We start from the raw sequence: 15,397 nt of genomic DNA, 5'->3' as shown, positions 1-15,397 counted from the left end.
CCAGGTGGATTAAACTGTTTATTTGCAGCTTGCTGATATGGTTGCTGAACAGCATTCTGATTATTGCTCCAGCTGAAATTGGGATGATTTCTGTTATAAGGATGATAAGTAGCGGGCACAGGCTGCTGCGGTCTCTGAAAATTGTTCACATACTGAACAGATTCATTAACAAGAGAACACTGATCCGTAGCATGAGAGCCTGCACAAAGCTCACAGACACTAGCTATTTGATTTACGCCATAGTTGGTTAAAGAATCGACCTTCATAGACAGCGCCTGGAGCTACGCTGCAATAGCTATAGCTGCATCGACTTCCAGAATACCTGCTACTTTCCCAGGCATCATCATTTGAGTTGGGTTTTGATACTCATTTGCAGCCATAGTTGCAATGAGATTATAGGCCTCAGTATAGCTTTTGGCCCACAAGGCGCCTCCAGAAGCTGCATCAAGCATGGGTCGAGATTAGCCCCCCAAACCATTGTAGAAACCAGTGATCATCATCCAGTCAGGCATACCATGATGTGGACACTTTCACAACATCTCCTTGTATCACTCCCAAGCTTCGCACATAGATTCTCATGGTTGCTGCGCAAACTGAGTAAGAGCACTCCTCATAACTGCAGTTTTGGCCATTATATAGAACTTCACCATAAACGTTTGCGCAAGATCTTCCCAAGTTGTGATGGACCCAGCTGGTAAAGAATATAACCATTCCTTAGCTTTGTCCCTCATAGAGAATGGGAAAAGCCTCAGCTTGATAGCCTCATCAGTGATACCATTATATTTGAAAGTACTACAGATCTCGACAAAATTCCTAATATGCATGTTGGGATCTTCAGTCGCAGCCCCTCCGAAAGAAACAGAAATCTACACCATCTAAATAGTTCACGGCTTGATTTCAAAATTATTGGCCTCAATAGCCGGATGAATGATGCTTGACTGAATGTCATCAATTTTAGGCCGAGAAAAGTCCATAAGAGCTGGATCAGCTTGAGCTAGACCATCACCCATTGTTTCAGGTTCTTTCTTTTCACTATCTTTATCCGAATCTTCAAAAACTATCTTCTCCGGAGAGTCAAGAGCTTTATCAGTTTCCTCAGCTTTATCCAGATTTCTCTTGCGAGTGCGAGAACGTGTTTGCATAAACGCTCGCTAGAGTACCTGAAACAAAATTGAAAGCAGTAAGTAACAAGTCTTAATCAATGAATCCTAATGACCATTGATGGCAAGTACATAAACTAAAAAAATTAACACCGAGTCCCCGGCAGCGATGCCAAAAACTTGTTAGGCACAAAGATGCGCTAAATAAATCACGCAGGTATACGCGTTCGCAAGTAATATAGAATGATTTCTAGTTCATTCCCACAGAGACTCTGATTAATTATATTTAATTAACACTTACTCACCAATGTATGATTATTCTTCAATGCCAAGATAATAACAATTAAGATTGGTTAACTAATATTAACTACGAGAATTAAACACTTAAATTAACAATATTAAACACACATGAGATCCTAACTTCATTACTACTTCATTCAATAGTTATTGTTATTAACCTTGGCATGCAATGGTGATGATATTAATCGAACAACACGAAACTGATAAATGCCAACTTTCATTGTACGAATAACATTCTACCAAGCATCCACAATTAAGATAGAAGTTGAATATGCATCAATTATGTTGAGACCCTATATGTCTACAGAATTTGACAACATAACGATTTAAGCGCAAGTTATTCATGATGATTACACAAGGCAAGTAAAACGGTTAGAGTTACCCACTAGTCATGCATACAATACATGAACCTATGCTAGCATGGCAAGTTCTAAATCTCAAGATTCACTGTCGCTTCACAAGAGATTAATAGACTATCTTACATATTCGCGACGCATATAAGACGAATAAGCACAACCTATACTAGATATCATACAATCACCACATACCAAGGTATTAAACAATTTACTAAAGAAATCCATAGTAAATCCGCTAGATCCCATGATCACGATTAGCCCATAATAGAACTCATCGTCACCATGGGTTCATATGAAAGCATGATAATAACACAACAATATAAGGCTAATAAAAATACTTAATAAATAATGAAGTACGTCACAAGAGTATTAAGGTTCAAAGCATAAAGAAAACTAGCATCCACAGTTACAACGAATTAAAAGAATCACAAGATAAATATATGCTTCCTCTTCTTCGTTGTTGTGTGCTAAAACAGTCTTCTCAATCTTCTTGCCCTTGCTCTTGATTTCTTGATGAAGAAAACGTATTTCTATAAGGTTTATATAATAGCCCAAGAGAACCAGCGCCAACAGAAGCCCAATCGTACTCGAATTAAAAAAATCCAGATTCTAAAAATCCGCCCACAGGAGGTCGCCTGCATCTTCCACGCGGCCGCCTGCTAGCACAGGGTCGCCTGCTCCTAGCACGCGACTGCCTGCAACTTTTCTGGAAAATTCCTTATTTTGCTTCTATTTTTTCTGATTTCTTCGCTCATCACCCCTAGACTGATTCCAAGCACTTCCTTAAGCTTTATTTGATGAAAACCACCTATCTAAGCAAGTTATACACTGAAATGCAAAAACACTAGAAAATGTGCCAAATACACAAAATACTTAAGTCCAAGACACCAATTCAAGCCTTTATGAGACGCTCTAAATGGTATATAATATGCCACTTATCACAAACCCAAACCTGTTGTCAACAAGGGAGATCAACTCTTCATATATGACATCAAAGAATTATCAGACATAAATATTTATTTGGAAGAAATATATGAAGTTAGAGCTATTGATGCTCATAGACATCTTCCAGAAAGATTAGTCTTCAGATACAAGGGTGAAAACGAGATAACATGGCCCCTTCACAGAATTCTCAATGAAGGTTATTCTACTCTGGTGACTATCTTCTCCTCAATCAAGAAAAACTTTGGATTCAACATATTTGCCAAGAAAATGGTACTAAACAAGATTGAGGAGATAAGAAATAGCTGGAGAGGACCAAATGCACTCCCAAGAGTATTGACAATTCCTTTTACTGGAGATAGGGTGCATTTGAGGCCATACTGGATTATGGAATTCAAGGATGAAAAATACATCAAGAGATTCTTCAGATTGGAAGATCAGCTAAAGATTACAAGAAATGAAACTCTCAAGGAGATGCAAGAAAAGCTAGATCAGAAAAATGGAGATGAACCTGAGTTCTACAAACAACTCTAATTCCAAATTGAGGAAAACAATGTGAAGCTGAGAAAGAAGTCAAGGCAATCAAGGAATTGATCTAAATTTGCTCAGTCTAGAGGAGCACCTTGAAAATGATCTATAAGACTCTCTACAAATCTTTTTTTGTGAGAATTTTCAATAAACTACAGCACCTGTAAATTTTATCTACTTTATATCAGTCTGTATTCATAGAATGTTTTGTTATCATCAAGTTTCTCTTAATTTATGGATACAATTACAGTAGACATAAATTGGGGGAGATTATTAGGAGTATGTTGTGTACTTGATGATAACTTGAACAAAACTCTTAGTAGATTTAATTTAAGTGAAAATTGTAGCTTTCAACGAATGATCAATTCAACATCCGTTGAAAGAGTAGCTTATATAATAACGAGTTTAGTAGCACATTCCTGCATACCATAATGGCTTAGTGAACTAGATGTTATAGAATGTATAGGTCATGTTGACTACTAGATTGATATGCAAGGTAGGTTGGTTAATTGTAAATATCAGATGCCTTGTAATCTTGTATAAATGAAATGGAGTTAACTACCAAGAAAATAGTCTTAATGGATATTTTACAAAGCTTTAACAGATGATCAACTAAAGCTTCAACGAATGATCATCCAAGTTTCAACGGATGATCAACCACAGTTTCAACGGATGTTCAAATTCAAAAGAGCAGTTGATAGTGACTTGACAGTCACATGCGTTGATTGTATGCACATGGAATGTGGCAGCCTATTTGCAGGGTTTAGAGAACAAATAAGCATTTCCATTTCCATGCTTAACTGAAGATATTCAAAGATGCTGGATTGAGAAATGAAGCAGCATAAAATTAGACTAGAAATGTTTTGTCTTATTTACTTGTCTTTTTATCATGTAACTTGGTGTTATATAAACCAAGGGTAACAAGTTGAATAGTATCGAAGTAAGCATTTACCAGAGAAATAGATAAGGCAAAATCTGTAAAGAATTTCTCTGTTCTTGTTCAACTTGTAAGCAGCTGTGTACAATTTTGTAACACAGAGTTCTCTTATTAATATATATCTCTGATAGAAAAGTTCAATCCCCCAGAAAGTTTTTAAATACTTGTATTTGATTACTTTGTGTTTTGATATCTATTAATACTTTTATTCCGCACCATAACCAAATCAAACACAGTTATATATTCATAGTAGAGTTGTTCTTAAAATTGAAAAAGTAGCCAGAATTAGGTTTAACCCCCCTTCTGTAATTCTTTGTTAGATTGTTAGGGAATAACAAATATTATTCTAAAATTACGGGATATTACAGGTATATATCTTAACTAGTTGTTTGAGAGATGAACCTGAACTTTGTTCATACAACAATTATATATTTGTGTGTATTGTGTGTGTATCGCAGTGAATTACAACATAATAGAGTTCAAGAGGGACTGAGATATAAGAACCGGTGTTTATATTTAGGATATAAGTAGTCTCTAATATAATTGTGTTGGGTTAAAATTAGTTGGGTTGGCCAAGAAAGTTTAGTGACGAGCTGCTCGGTTACAGCTCGAGCTCGGCTCGGATCATATTTGTTCGAGAATAAGATCGTGTTCAACTCGTTGGTTAACGAGCTCAAACATATTTTTTTATTCGATAATTCAGCATCGTTTCGTCGGAAAAATTAAGCTCGGCTCGTTTACGTCAAAATCGGTCCGCCTCGGTTCGTGAACAACCCTAGAATCAAGGGTTCTCCATGGACCTTTATATAAGAGGGTACTCCCTTAAAAATACATAGAATTAACTTAATTATTTGAATTTGTGAAATATGATGAGTTATCTTATTGTATTAGTTTTATTTATTATCAAAACAAGTTCTCATTCTTAATTTTTACTTCCAGTTAAAAACATTTAATCAATACTCTACAATTATAAACTATAAATTATTATTATTATAAATAACACTATACAACTTTCCAATGGAGACAATACACATTCGCCACACATACTCGATAATAAAGCTATAATTTTTTTATCACAAAACTAATACAAAATCAAGATGCCTAAAAATACTAGCTAGTATTAAGAACAAGAGCAACACGAAAGATTATTTTGTCTGTTTTTAAAAATTTATTCGATATCATGTAATTCACATTACACAGACGGAACCATCGTAAAGTCAAAATACCTAAAAAGAGTAATTTTGTCTATTTTAAGATACTTATTCAATTCATGCGATTCTCCTTACACCTAAAACTTGACAATGTAATATCTCTTTCACAATAAATTGTTACTGCAATTTCTCCCGCCACATTAACAACTTTTCCATGCAAATAGTATTTTAATATAAAATATTTAGCAAACTTATTCTGCTAAAACTCATGACATATAATCGTCACAATGAATGAACAAGTTCATTTGCAAACTAACACATGCAATCGCCATCATTAGAAAATCTATATCGTTTATACATCATAATAGTTAACATCATATTAGAAATTATTCATTCTATCAAATTGCAAATATATTTATATAACACACACACACATAAAGCTAACAACGATATTTTTTAATTTTAGTTACATGACTAAACATGTTTCTCAATTTTTAACAATAGTCAATATTTACCAAAACTCTGCAACTTTATTATGTAAACTAACATTTCTCAAGGAATACCCTACATCTCGTATAATATATGTTTCCATTTTATGCTCTACAACTTTTCATTTCATGATAATACTTAACATTCAATTCTAAACGATAAAATATATTACATCAGTCTACAAACATGTCATAATTTATTTTTAGAGATAAAATCATCATTCTGCAACTCTATCATGATTCTAAACAAATTTCTGTCATTTACATTAGACACAGTTTGTATTACGGTAAAAAATTCTCTTCCATGACGCAAGTAAATCATACTTCTCAATTTTTAACCATACTCAATATTTGTCAAAACTCTGCAACTTTATTATGCAAACTAACATTTCTCATGGAATACTCTACATTCTTACCCGTATTAGATCTATTTCTATCAAATACTCTACAACTTTTCATTTTATAATAACACTTGATCATTCAATACTTAACAATAACATTTATTTTATCAGTATACAATCATGAAATAATTTATTTTCAAAAATTTATTCATTGTTCTGCAGCCCTATCATAATTTGTGAACAAATTTCTTTAATTGTATTGGACACAGTAAAACTTATTGTCGGAAAACTTCTTCTGTTTATATATCACAATAGTTAACACCAAACCAAACAATTTGAAAATATTTGTCTTACCAAATTTTGAATATATATATAACTTGTTTCAGTTTTCTTTCATGACTAAATAATATTGTTAACTTTTTAACAATAATTAACATCTTTATGTCGATACTCTGCATCTTCATTATGTTCTGCACATTCATATTTTTTCCTCAAACGCTCTTCATCCTTACTCTGTAATTATATATTTATATCATTAACTCTGTAACTTCCCTTTTCTTGATTACACTCGATCATTCGATTCTGCACATAAATATTCATTCATCTCTCTGTCATGGTAATTAACGTGAAGTCGAGATACTTCGAAATTTCAGTATAATCTATTTTCATATCTTTATTCATCGTTTTGCAATCCTATTATATGTAAAATCTCACACTCTGCAATACTAAAATTTGGCACTACATCATCATCATTTCAAAAAATAAGTTTTATTCAGCAAGTCAATATTTTCCTGTCAGATTTTCAACATCTTTACTTTGTAATTATATATTTCTATCATATACTCGACAATTTTCGCTTTCGTGATAATACTCGATCATTCACTTCTAAAAATAAACATTCATTCATCTATCTACCGTGGTAATGAATATAAAGTCGGCATACTTCGAAATAGTAGTATCATCTATTTGCAAATATAGATTCATCAGTTAGCAATCTCGTTATACTATAATTTGGCACTGCATTATCTTTTGTTCAAAGAAGTCTTTAACTTTCAACAAAAAAGTATCAAAATTTAATATATATTTCATTCATCGCATAAAAAGTCAAGAACAAAAGCAAAAATAAACATATTAACTAAAAATTAATCATGAACATGAATATTATATTTTAAAATTTGAAAACCAGATGAATTGAGAAGCTCTCTCGCTCCTCTAAAATGATAATAATCAAGAAAAAACAATACACAGTCGTAAGCAACAGAGATAAAATCAAGTTTCAAATTCAATAAGATGATATCCATTTCAATGACAAAAAACATAATTTTATGCATAAAACGTCTATTGTTCAGTGACAAAAGTACAAGTAGAATAAAAACTCTCATTAAATTTTTTTTTGGCATTATCTCTAAATCCCCAAAACAATCCTTCTCCCCTTTCTCTTCCTTGTAAACTTCCGATTAAGCCACCGAAACAAGTATTGCCCTTGCCCGATTTTGTACATAGAAAAATAATATTGAAAATACCAGTAACCAAAAAGAAATAAGAAAATCAGGAACCCTCTAAAAATATTGAAATAGCAGTGACCAAAAAGAACACATTATACCAGCATAAGTTCTCTCCTTTTGCTCTGCCTCTCTCATATCTGCGAAGCTACAGAAATTGATAGCTACAAACCTTTGTATGTATTAATTTCTTGATATATACATATATTTCACAGTGTTCCTTTGTTATAATTCTTTGTTCAAACATCAATGGCAAGAATTAGAGGTAGACCAGGGTATAAACCAAAAACGTACAATAAAACAGAGGTTTTTCAATGGCTAAAAACCCTTCCTAAAGCACCCGAGTTTCATCCGACCCCTGAAGAGTTTCAAGATCCAATTGGTTATATTCATAAGATTGAAAAAGAAGCTTCTTCATTTGGTATTTGCAAAATTATTCCCCCTCTGCCCCTGCCCTCACGAAAAACAACAAATTTTGAACTAAACAAATCATTTCTGGCTTGCTCTGCTTCCTCGAAAGGCGAATCAAGGCCTGCATTCACCACCAGGGTGCAGCACGTTGGTTTGAGCCTGAGAAAAGACCATCCTGTTATTAGACCAGTGAGGGAGAGTGGTGAGAGTTGCACTCTTTCTGAATTTGAAGCAAAGGCCAGAGCTTGGGAGAAAAGTTATTTCAAGAATTGTTCGATGATTAAGGGCGTGTTGAATCCTCTAGAACTCGAAACCCTTTATTGGGATGCTCAGGCTGGTAAAGCTATTGAGGTTGAATATGGTAATGACATGCCTGGATCAGCATTTGTCGAATTGGACAGGAGGAGAACAAGTGGAAATGTAAATGTGGGAGATACGGAATGGAATGTGAGGGGAGCTGCGAGGGCGAAAGGGTGTCCTCTAAGATTTGTAAAGGATGATATTCCCGGTGTTACTTCTCCAATGGTGTACATGGGAATGATGTTCAGCTGGTTTGCTTGGCACGTGGAGGATCACGATTTCCACAGCCTCAATTATCTGCATATGGGGGATGCAAAGACATGGTATGGAGTGCCAAGTGATTCTGCAATTGCTTTTGAGGAGGCGATCAGGAATCACGGCTATGAAGGAAAGAAGAATTTTATCTGTAAGTTTGATTGATGTTGAATTTATGTTTACATTGGCTCATGTAAGTTTGATTGATGTTGAATTTATGTTTACATTGGCTCATTTTATGTTTCTGATGATTGCTCTTTATCATTTGTTATATGTAATTTTATGATATGATACATATTACATGATAGCTACTCAATGATTAACATCTATTTTATAATTTGTTATGAATTTGTGGGATGCAGAAATTGCCATAGCCATCCTTAACCAACAATTTGTCTAGTTTGTTTGTCTAATTTAAAGGTTTATGTCAAGATTGAAGCATTTTGCATTTAATGTGGGAAGTACTGAGAAATATTTGTCGAGTCTTAATTTTTTTTTATAAAGATACAAAATACCAGAGCGTGATCATTCCTGATCCTCCAAGTTTGTCTCTTTAGCTTCATAGAATGTCAATTTGAACTGTTATATATTAGTCTTTTCAATGCTTATTGCTCACTTGTTTTGTCCAAGTGAACTAGATTTTTGTTTCTATCTACAGTTTTAAACTTAAAATTTTTGATATAACAATTGCAGCAGCTTATGCTACTCTTGCTCAGAAGACTACAGTCATGTCCCCTGAAGTGATTTTGGATGCTAATATACCATGTTGCAGGTAACTGTTTGTAATATTCTTCATCCTTCAACTTGTATGGTTTCTCTTAATAGCAAGGAAGACGGTTGGCATTGTAGCCGACTGAAAGTTATCTTTCATTAGTTTCACTTAAATGCTAGTTTGCAATTATCTTTTTCCACTGAATGGTTTACAACAAAAAGCCTGGTTCTTTATTCTTGCCACTTTTCACATGTGGACTTGATCATAAAAAATTTTTGTCACTGCATTAAAGGTATTTAGGTAACTTTGTAGCATCCTTTGGCAATGTATTCACATCTTTCTTTCCTTGTGAAATCAGGTTGGTTCAGAATGCAGGAGAATTCGTGGTCACTTTCCCAAGAGCTTATCACTCCGGATTTAGTCACGGTCAGACATCTTTCTACCTTGGATTTTGTTCATAGTATTGTTATATTGAAACTAGATCTATCTTGACTTTGATTAATTCACATAGGATTTAATTGTGCCGAGTCTTCGAATATCGGAACTCCTGAATGGTTGAGGTACGCAAGTAAAGCTGCGATTCGCCGGGCTGCAGTAGACTGTCCTTTGTTGGTTTCCCACAATCAATTGCTCTATGATCTTGCAATGTCATTATCTTCAAGGTTTTTCACGCAACATGATTTACTATATCTTACTGAGAATGGCTTTTAGAGCTAGCTTATTTGCACATTCATGTTAAAACATGGACTAGGATGTTATTCTATTTTTCTAAAGATGTTGATGAACTATCTGTTCTGGATGGCATTTCCACTTTGTTGAAAAAGGTGCCTGTACTCTTTATAAGTAGACAAGTACTGTCATTTTAACTGTTGCATACTTGTATGCTATATATAACATTAGTTCTCATCTACATGGCATTACCAGAATCTTACCGCAAAGGTCTATAAGATAGATAGATGGTAACATTTTTGCTCTTCATGCATGATTTTTTTAACAGCCATATATGTAGTAAGTAACAAAATTGCAACCTGATAAAAATTTACCATATGATTTCCCATTTCTCAGGGTACCAATGAGTGTTGAACCAAGAAATTCAAGATTGGAAGAGAGGAAGAAAGGCGATGGGGAGTACCTGGTGAAGGAGCTTTTTGTGCAAGATGTGGTGCATAATACAAACCTGCTTCATAAACTTGCAAAAGGATCTGCAGTTGTACTTCTTCCCCATAATTTTATCGAGGGAAAGTTTCCTAAATCGCGTGATAGTAATACTATTCCCTTATATAGCAAAAACATCGACTTTTCATTCAAAACAACTTCAAAGCAGCAGAAGATATTCACTGAAGAAAATGTACCTGCTCGATGTGAGCGGTCGGCAGATACAGGATTTTTATCATGTGTCACTTGTGGGGATTTATGCTTTGCTTGTGCTGCAATAATACGGCCGAGTCAAGTGGCTGTTCGTAACCTCATGTCAGCTAATTATGGAAATAATGAAGGTAAGGCTGTTGCTTCAGAAGTTTATCACTGTGTAACTTAGAGAGTTGTCTCTTGTGCAGTGTAGGTACAAATAGAACATCGGTAAGCTAATTATCTAAGGGTTAAGTTTATAGAAAAGAGGCCAACACACATACGGTTTTGTTATATCAAATTCACGATCTGTGGTAGTATATTATGTCAGTTAGAATGGAAATCTGTAAATATCACGAGGGACTCTGATATGGCAGTATATATACACACATTTTTTAGTGTGATGGAGTGCTTCTACTTCACCTTAGCAATTAATCTAACATTAATTAATACATGCATGGTGGATGTCTGCAGGATCTTGTAGCTATCTGTTTGGTTTCCCAAAGGATACCTCCTCACTCTCTCTTCTAGCATTGACCTACGGGGATGCAACTGACTCTGAAACTGAATCAGGAGAAGTTTCCCCAGTATGCGGCCTTGATAGTGATGATAGTAGATCATCCCACATGTCTTCCTCCAGATCGAATGTCTTCTGTCTTCAGCATGCTTTTGAAGTGGAACAAAAATTGCTTCCGCTTGGGGGCGTGCATATGTTACTCCTTTGTCATCCAGGTACATTTAGTAGGAATGTAGCTTATTCTTAATAATTAGTAAACAATCTGTGATACATAAGACTGAATTAAGTGATCAAAAGTAATTACTTGTAATTTTGTCATCTGATCTAATATATTTATTCTTGTGGACCTGTATAGTTTATAAACAGACAGACAAATGCCATTCTTTTGGCCCCGTTATACAGAGGATTCTTTCTTTGTATCTCTACATTCGTAGCTTTCAACCCAGAAATATACATAGAACTCCAGAAAGAGAACTAATTGCTATTTCTGGGACCTTAATTATTGTATATAAATCACAGTGTCATAAATCATAGTTTAGATATATCATGTGGTCACAACTTGGCCCTCCTTTTTTTCTCTGTAAGTCACCTTACTGTTTTTTTTTGGCAACTTAATTAGCATCAAAGAGTAAAATGGGTTATATCTATCAACAATATGCATAGTGCTCTGACAATTTGGTGCACGCTGCAACGAAAATTGTGAAAATTAATATACTTGACATCGTGTGTACTGTTGCATGAACTTGCCTTTCGTGTTAGCAGTCCTTCTAATGTCATTAAGCAATGCATTTGTGCAGATTATCCCAAGTTTCAAGCTGAAGCAGAACAAATGGCTGATGATCTGGGAGCAAATCATCTTTGGAGTAACATTGACTTCAGGAAAGCAACTGGAGAAGACAGTGAGAGCTTCAATTCGGGTCTAAACAGTGAAGTGTCCACTCATGGGAATGCTGACTGGAGTGTAAAGCTAGGGGTTAATCTTTCTCATAGTGCTGGCCTTAGTCGCTCTACGATTGACAGTAACCAAATTCCAAACAACTCAGTGTTGTACAAGGCATTTGGACACAGGCCTTCAGCTGATATTTCACCAACCAAGATTAATCGGAAAAGGAGTGTTGTTGCTGGTAAATGGTGCAGCAATGTCGTTGCTGATGGGGTTCAGAATGAACAAGAAAAACTTGATCTGTCTAAAACTGTAGCTAAGCAACAGGTTCCAGAACCTGATGTTATGCCTGAGATTATGTCAAAAAGGCAAACAGCTGATTTTTCCTCTGAAAGTAGCAAATCCACGTTAAAGAGGAAGAGGATGGCTGATACTGAGCCAACCTCACTGATCAAGTCTCCTGAGATTCAAGAATCAGTTACGGATGCACCCAGAGGTAAATGTGACATACAATACCAGAGAAGACATAAGCTCAAGAAGAAGGTAATCCAGGAGAAGTCTCTTCAGCCTGAGAAAGACCAAGACCAGCGCCCCAAACAGTTAGACGTCAGTATGGAAGAGAAGCTGGAGGAAGGTGGGCCGAGCAGTAGACTGAGGCCAAGAACTGGCAAACAGCCTAAAAAGAATGACCCAGCACTTGATAAAGCTATAGGAAGATGTGCATCAACGAAGCATATATGCAATAAGACTGAGTATGCATGTAAAACTGAGGGTTGCACGATGAACTTTGGCTCCAAAGAAGAGCTGGTGCTCCATAACAAAAAAATCTGTTCGGTAGAGGGGTGCAGAAAGAAATTTGTCTCACACAAGTATCTACTCCAGCACCAGAGAGTGCATCTTGATGACCGTCCTTTGAAATGCTCCTGGAAAAATTGCTCAAAGACGTTTAAATGGGCATGGGCTCAGACTGAACATATGAGAGTTCATACAGGTGCACGCCCATATGTCTGTGGTGAGACTGGCTGTGGGAAGACATTTCGGTTTGTGTCAGATTTCAGTCGCCACAAGCGGACGACCGGACACATGGGGAAGCTCCAAGAGTCGGAAAAGAGAGGCAAGAAGAAGACCTAGTGAGAAGACGTAAGTTAATAAGTAGGTTTTTATTTTTGTATCATTTCTATATATCATGGATCATCCAATAGATAGTTAAGTAGGTTTATCTCAGTTAAGCGGCCCGGTGCGCTTTTCCTTATAATATAATTAAGAATATAATTAATTGGAAGAGAGTAAGTGAGGTCTTTTCTCACAAACTAATGGGATGGGATAAGGCTTTTTCAGAGGCAACACACATCTATCTAACAAAGCAAGCACTTTCCTCAGTAAGGCCCGGGTATGCCTCCTACCTTCCTTCTGCAGGAAGAGCTTCCGAAACTACCTAACAACATTGCATTCTATACACTCTTTCTACTATCGTTCACATTTCGCGGGGAACTGCAGGAGGATCAGACTTGGCGAGTTTGGTGGCTAAAGGGGCCTGCCAGGCACTACATTCACTCATATTTGCCTGCAATACATTTCACTTGCTATGTGATCACTCATGTATTTATTGTTTATTGTCAATTCCATGTATGGTAAATATAGTGAAATGTTACTGTTTTTCAACTGTTCGTCATATGATTAATCTGTAAAGTGTTCAGAAAGAGACTTCTTGAGCTGGGCTATATGTTACATTGTATTTCTGGGCTGGGCTATATTTTAAAGGGGATCCAGGAATTTTTTTTAAAAAAATCCCATTTATTTAAAATCTAAATTTGCAGAGGTAGAAAAGATAAGTACTAATTATTTCCCTTTAAAAAAAGTACATTTATTACCCCCACATATTTTGTATTTGCTATAAAACGTCTGTATACACACAAAAGACAATAAATATATAGAAAAAAAGCCCACTGTAAAGCAAAAACCCAGACAGTTTGTTCTGAGCAGAGCAGAATTGCGTGAGCTTTTTAATAAAATTGAGTGGGGGTCTTTTTAATTGTGAAATTCTGGTTGAGAATGGAGGGAATTAAAGAAAAAATTAAACTTTCAAGTGAATTTAATCACCCAATTGAAAATAAAATTGAAGAACAAAAGCTAGGGTAGGGTTACAAAATCTTGATTTTGCTGATAAAACCCTGGATGATGAGTTACTGGGTGATCAAAATTGTGAGTTTTCTAAGAATTTGAGTAAAATGACTAATGAGGGTTGTTTGAGTGGTGAAGAAAAGAGTTCTGAGTTGGTATTTGCTATAGATATAGATGAGAGGAAGAGAAGTCTCAGAGATATCGACAAGTCAAATAAAGATATATAGAATTGGAGATATCGACAAGTTATTTCTGCATGTTAAAATCTCAGAGATATCGACAAGTCAAATAAAGATATAGAGAACTGGAGATATCGACAAGTCATTTCTGGATGTTGAGATCTCTGAGATATCGACAAGTCAAATGAAGATGTGAAAAATTGGAGATGTCAACAAGTCAATCTCTCATATAGAGATCTCAGAGATATCGATAAGTCAAATTGTGTATAAGGATATCTCAGAGTTATCGACAAGTCAAATGAAGATGTGAAAAATTAGAGATATCGACAAGTCAATCTCTCATATAGAGATCTCAGAGATATCGATAAGTCAAATTGTGTATATAGAGATCTCAGAGATATCGAAAAGTCATTTCTACATGTAGAGATCTCAGACATATCGACAAGTCATTTCACATGCAAGGAACTAGAGACTTCGACAAGTCAAGTATACCTATAGAGAACTCAAAGATATCGATAAGTCATTATACTTATCAATATGTCACTTCTCTATAGAACAAATTGGAGATCTCGACATACTGTCTCAAATTTAGAATACAGACAAGTTCAAGATTCAAGATTATCAGTCAACAAACAATTCATTTATTGAATTGAAAAGTCTACAAAGCAGCTTGAAAAATACAAGATCAATGATCAAAATTAACTGGACAAAGGGTGGTCACAGACCTGCAAGATTTTACACAGATTTGCTAACACCGGAAAAGTAAATAGACAAGGTTGCTTTAGAAATTGTTTAGTACATTTTAGTGCAAGTTTTATAAACCCGTGCTGCTAGTCTATAAAGCATGCACGGGTCCTTAGTTCACGAGTAACAAACAGATCTAGATTTTCTTGTATTCTCTCAAGATAGAAGTTGTTTCCTTATTTTCTAAAGAACACAGATTTGTAGCAAAACAAGCTTGATTAATACAATTAAGTGAGTTTTTGATATATTGTGTTTGTGTTCATTTTGTTAAACATGATATCTA

The 15,397-nt window shown here is 35.2% G+C and overlaps 1 protein-coding gene and 1 non-coding gene across 5 annotated transcripts; both read left to right on the top strand.

Annotated features, from left to right (window-relative positions):
• Positions 1-510: 510 nt before the first annotated feature.
• On the top strand, positions 511-617 carry LOC141662969 (small nucleolar RNA R71). The gene has a single exon (XR_012551066.1). It is a non-coding gene; the product is annotated as a small nucleolar RNA R71 (small nucleolar RNA).
• Positions 618-7,514: 6,897 nt separating this feature from the next.
• On the top strand, positions 7,515-13,827 carry LOC141723761 (lysine-specific demethylase JMJ705-like). 4 transcript variants are annotated; one of them, XM_074525649.1, is made up of 8 exons: positions 7,515-8,762; positions 9,305-9,383; positions 9,682-9,749; positions 9,835-9,985; positions 10,389-10,819; positions 11,145-11,402; positions 11,985-13,210; positions 13,409-13,827. In XM_074525649.1, exons 1-7 carry the CDS (start codon positions 7,895-7,897, stop codon positions 13,199-13,201), a joined length of 3,072 nt encoding a protein of 1,023 aa, XP_074381750.1. In that variant the 5' UTR covers positions 7,515-7,894; the 3' UTR covers positions 13,202-13,210; positions 13,409-13,827. The 4 variants fall into 4 exon arrangements, with proteins under 4 accessions (XP_074381750.1, XP_074381751.1, XP_074381752.1 ...); XM_074525650.1 differs by having other exon boundaries at positions 9,308-9,383; positions 11,985-13,827; XM_074525651.1 differs by having other exon boundaries at positions 9,835-9,883; positions 11,985-13,827.
• Positions 13,828-15,397: the final 1,570 nt, after the last annotated feature.

The sequence above is a fragment of the Apium graveolens genome, chromosome 5, assembly GCF_009905375.1.
Source record: "Apium graveolens cultivar Ventura chromosome 5, ASM990537v1, whole genome shotgun sequence".
In the NCBI taxonomy this organism is placed as follows: domain Eukaryota; kingdom Viridiplantae; phylum Streptophyta; class Magnoliopsida; order Apiales; family Apiaceae; genus Apium; species Apium graveolens.
The sequence above is the reverse complement of the archived record's forward strand: the minus strand, read 5'-3'. Positions and strand labels throughout refer to the sequence as shown.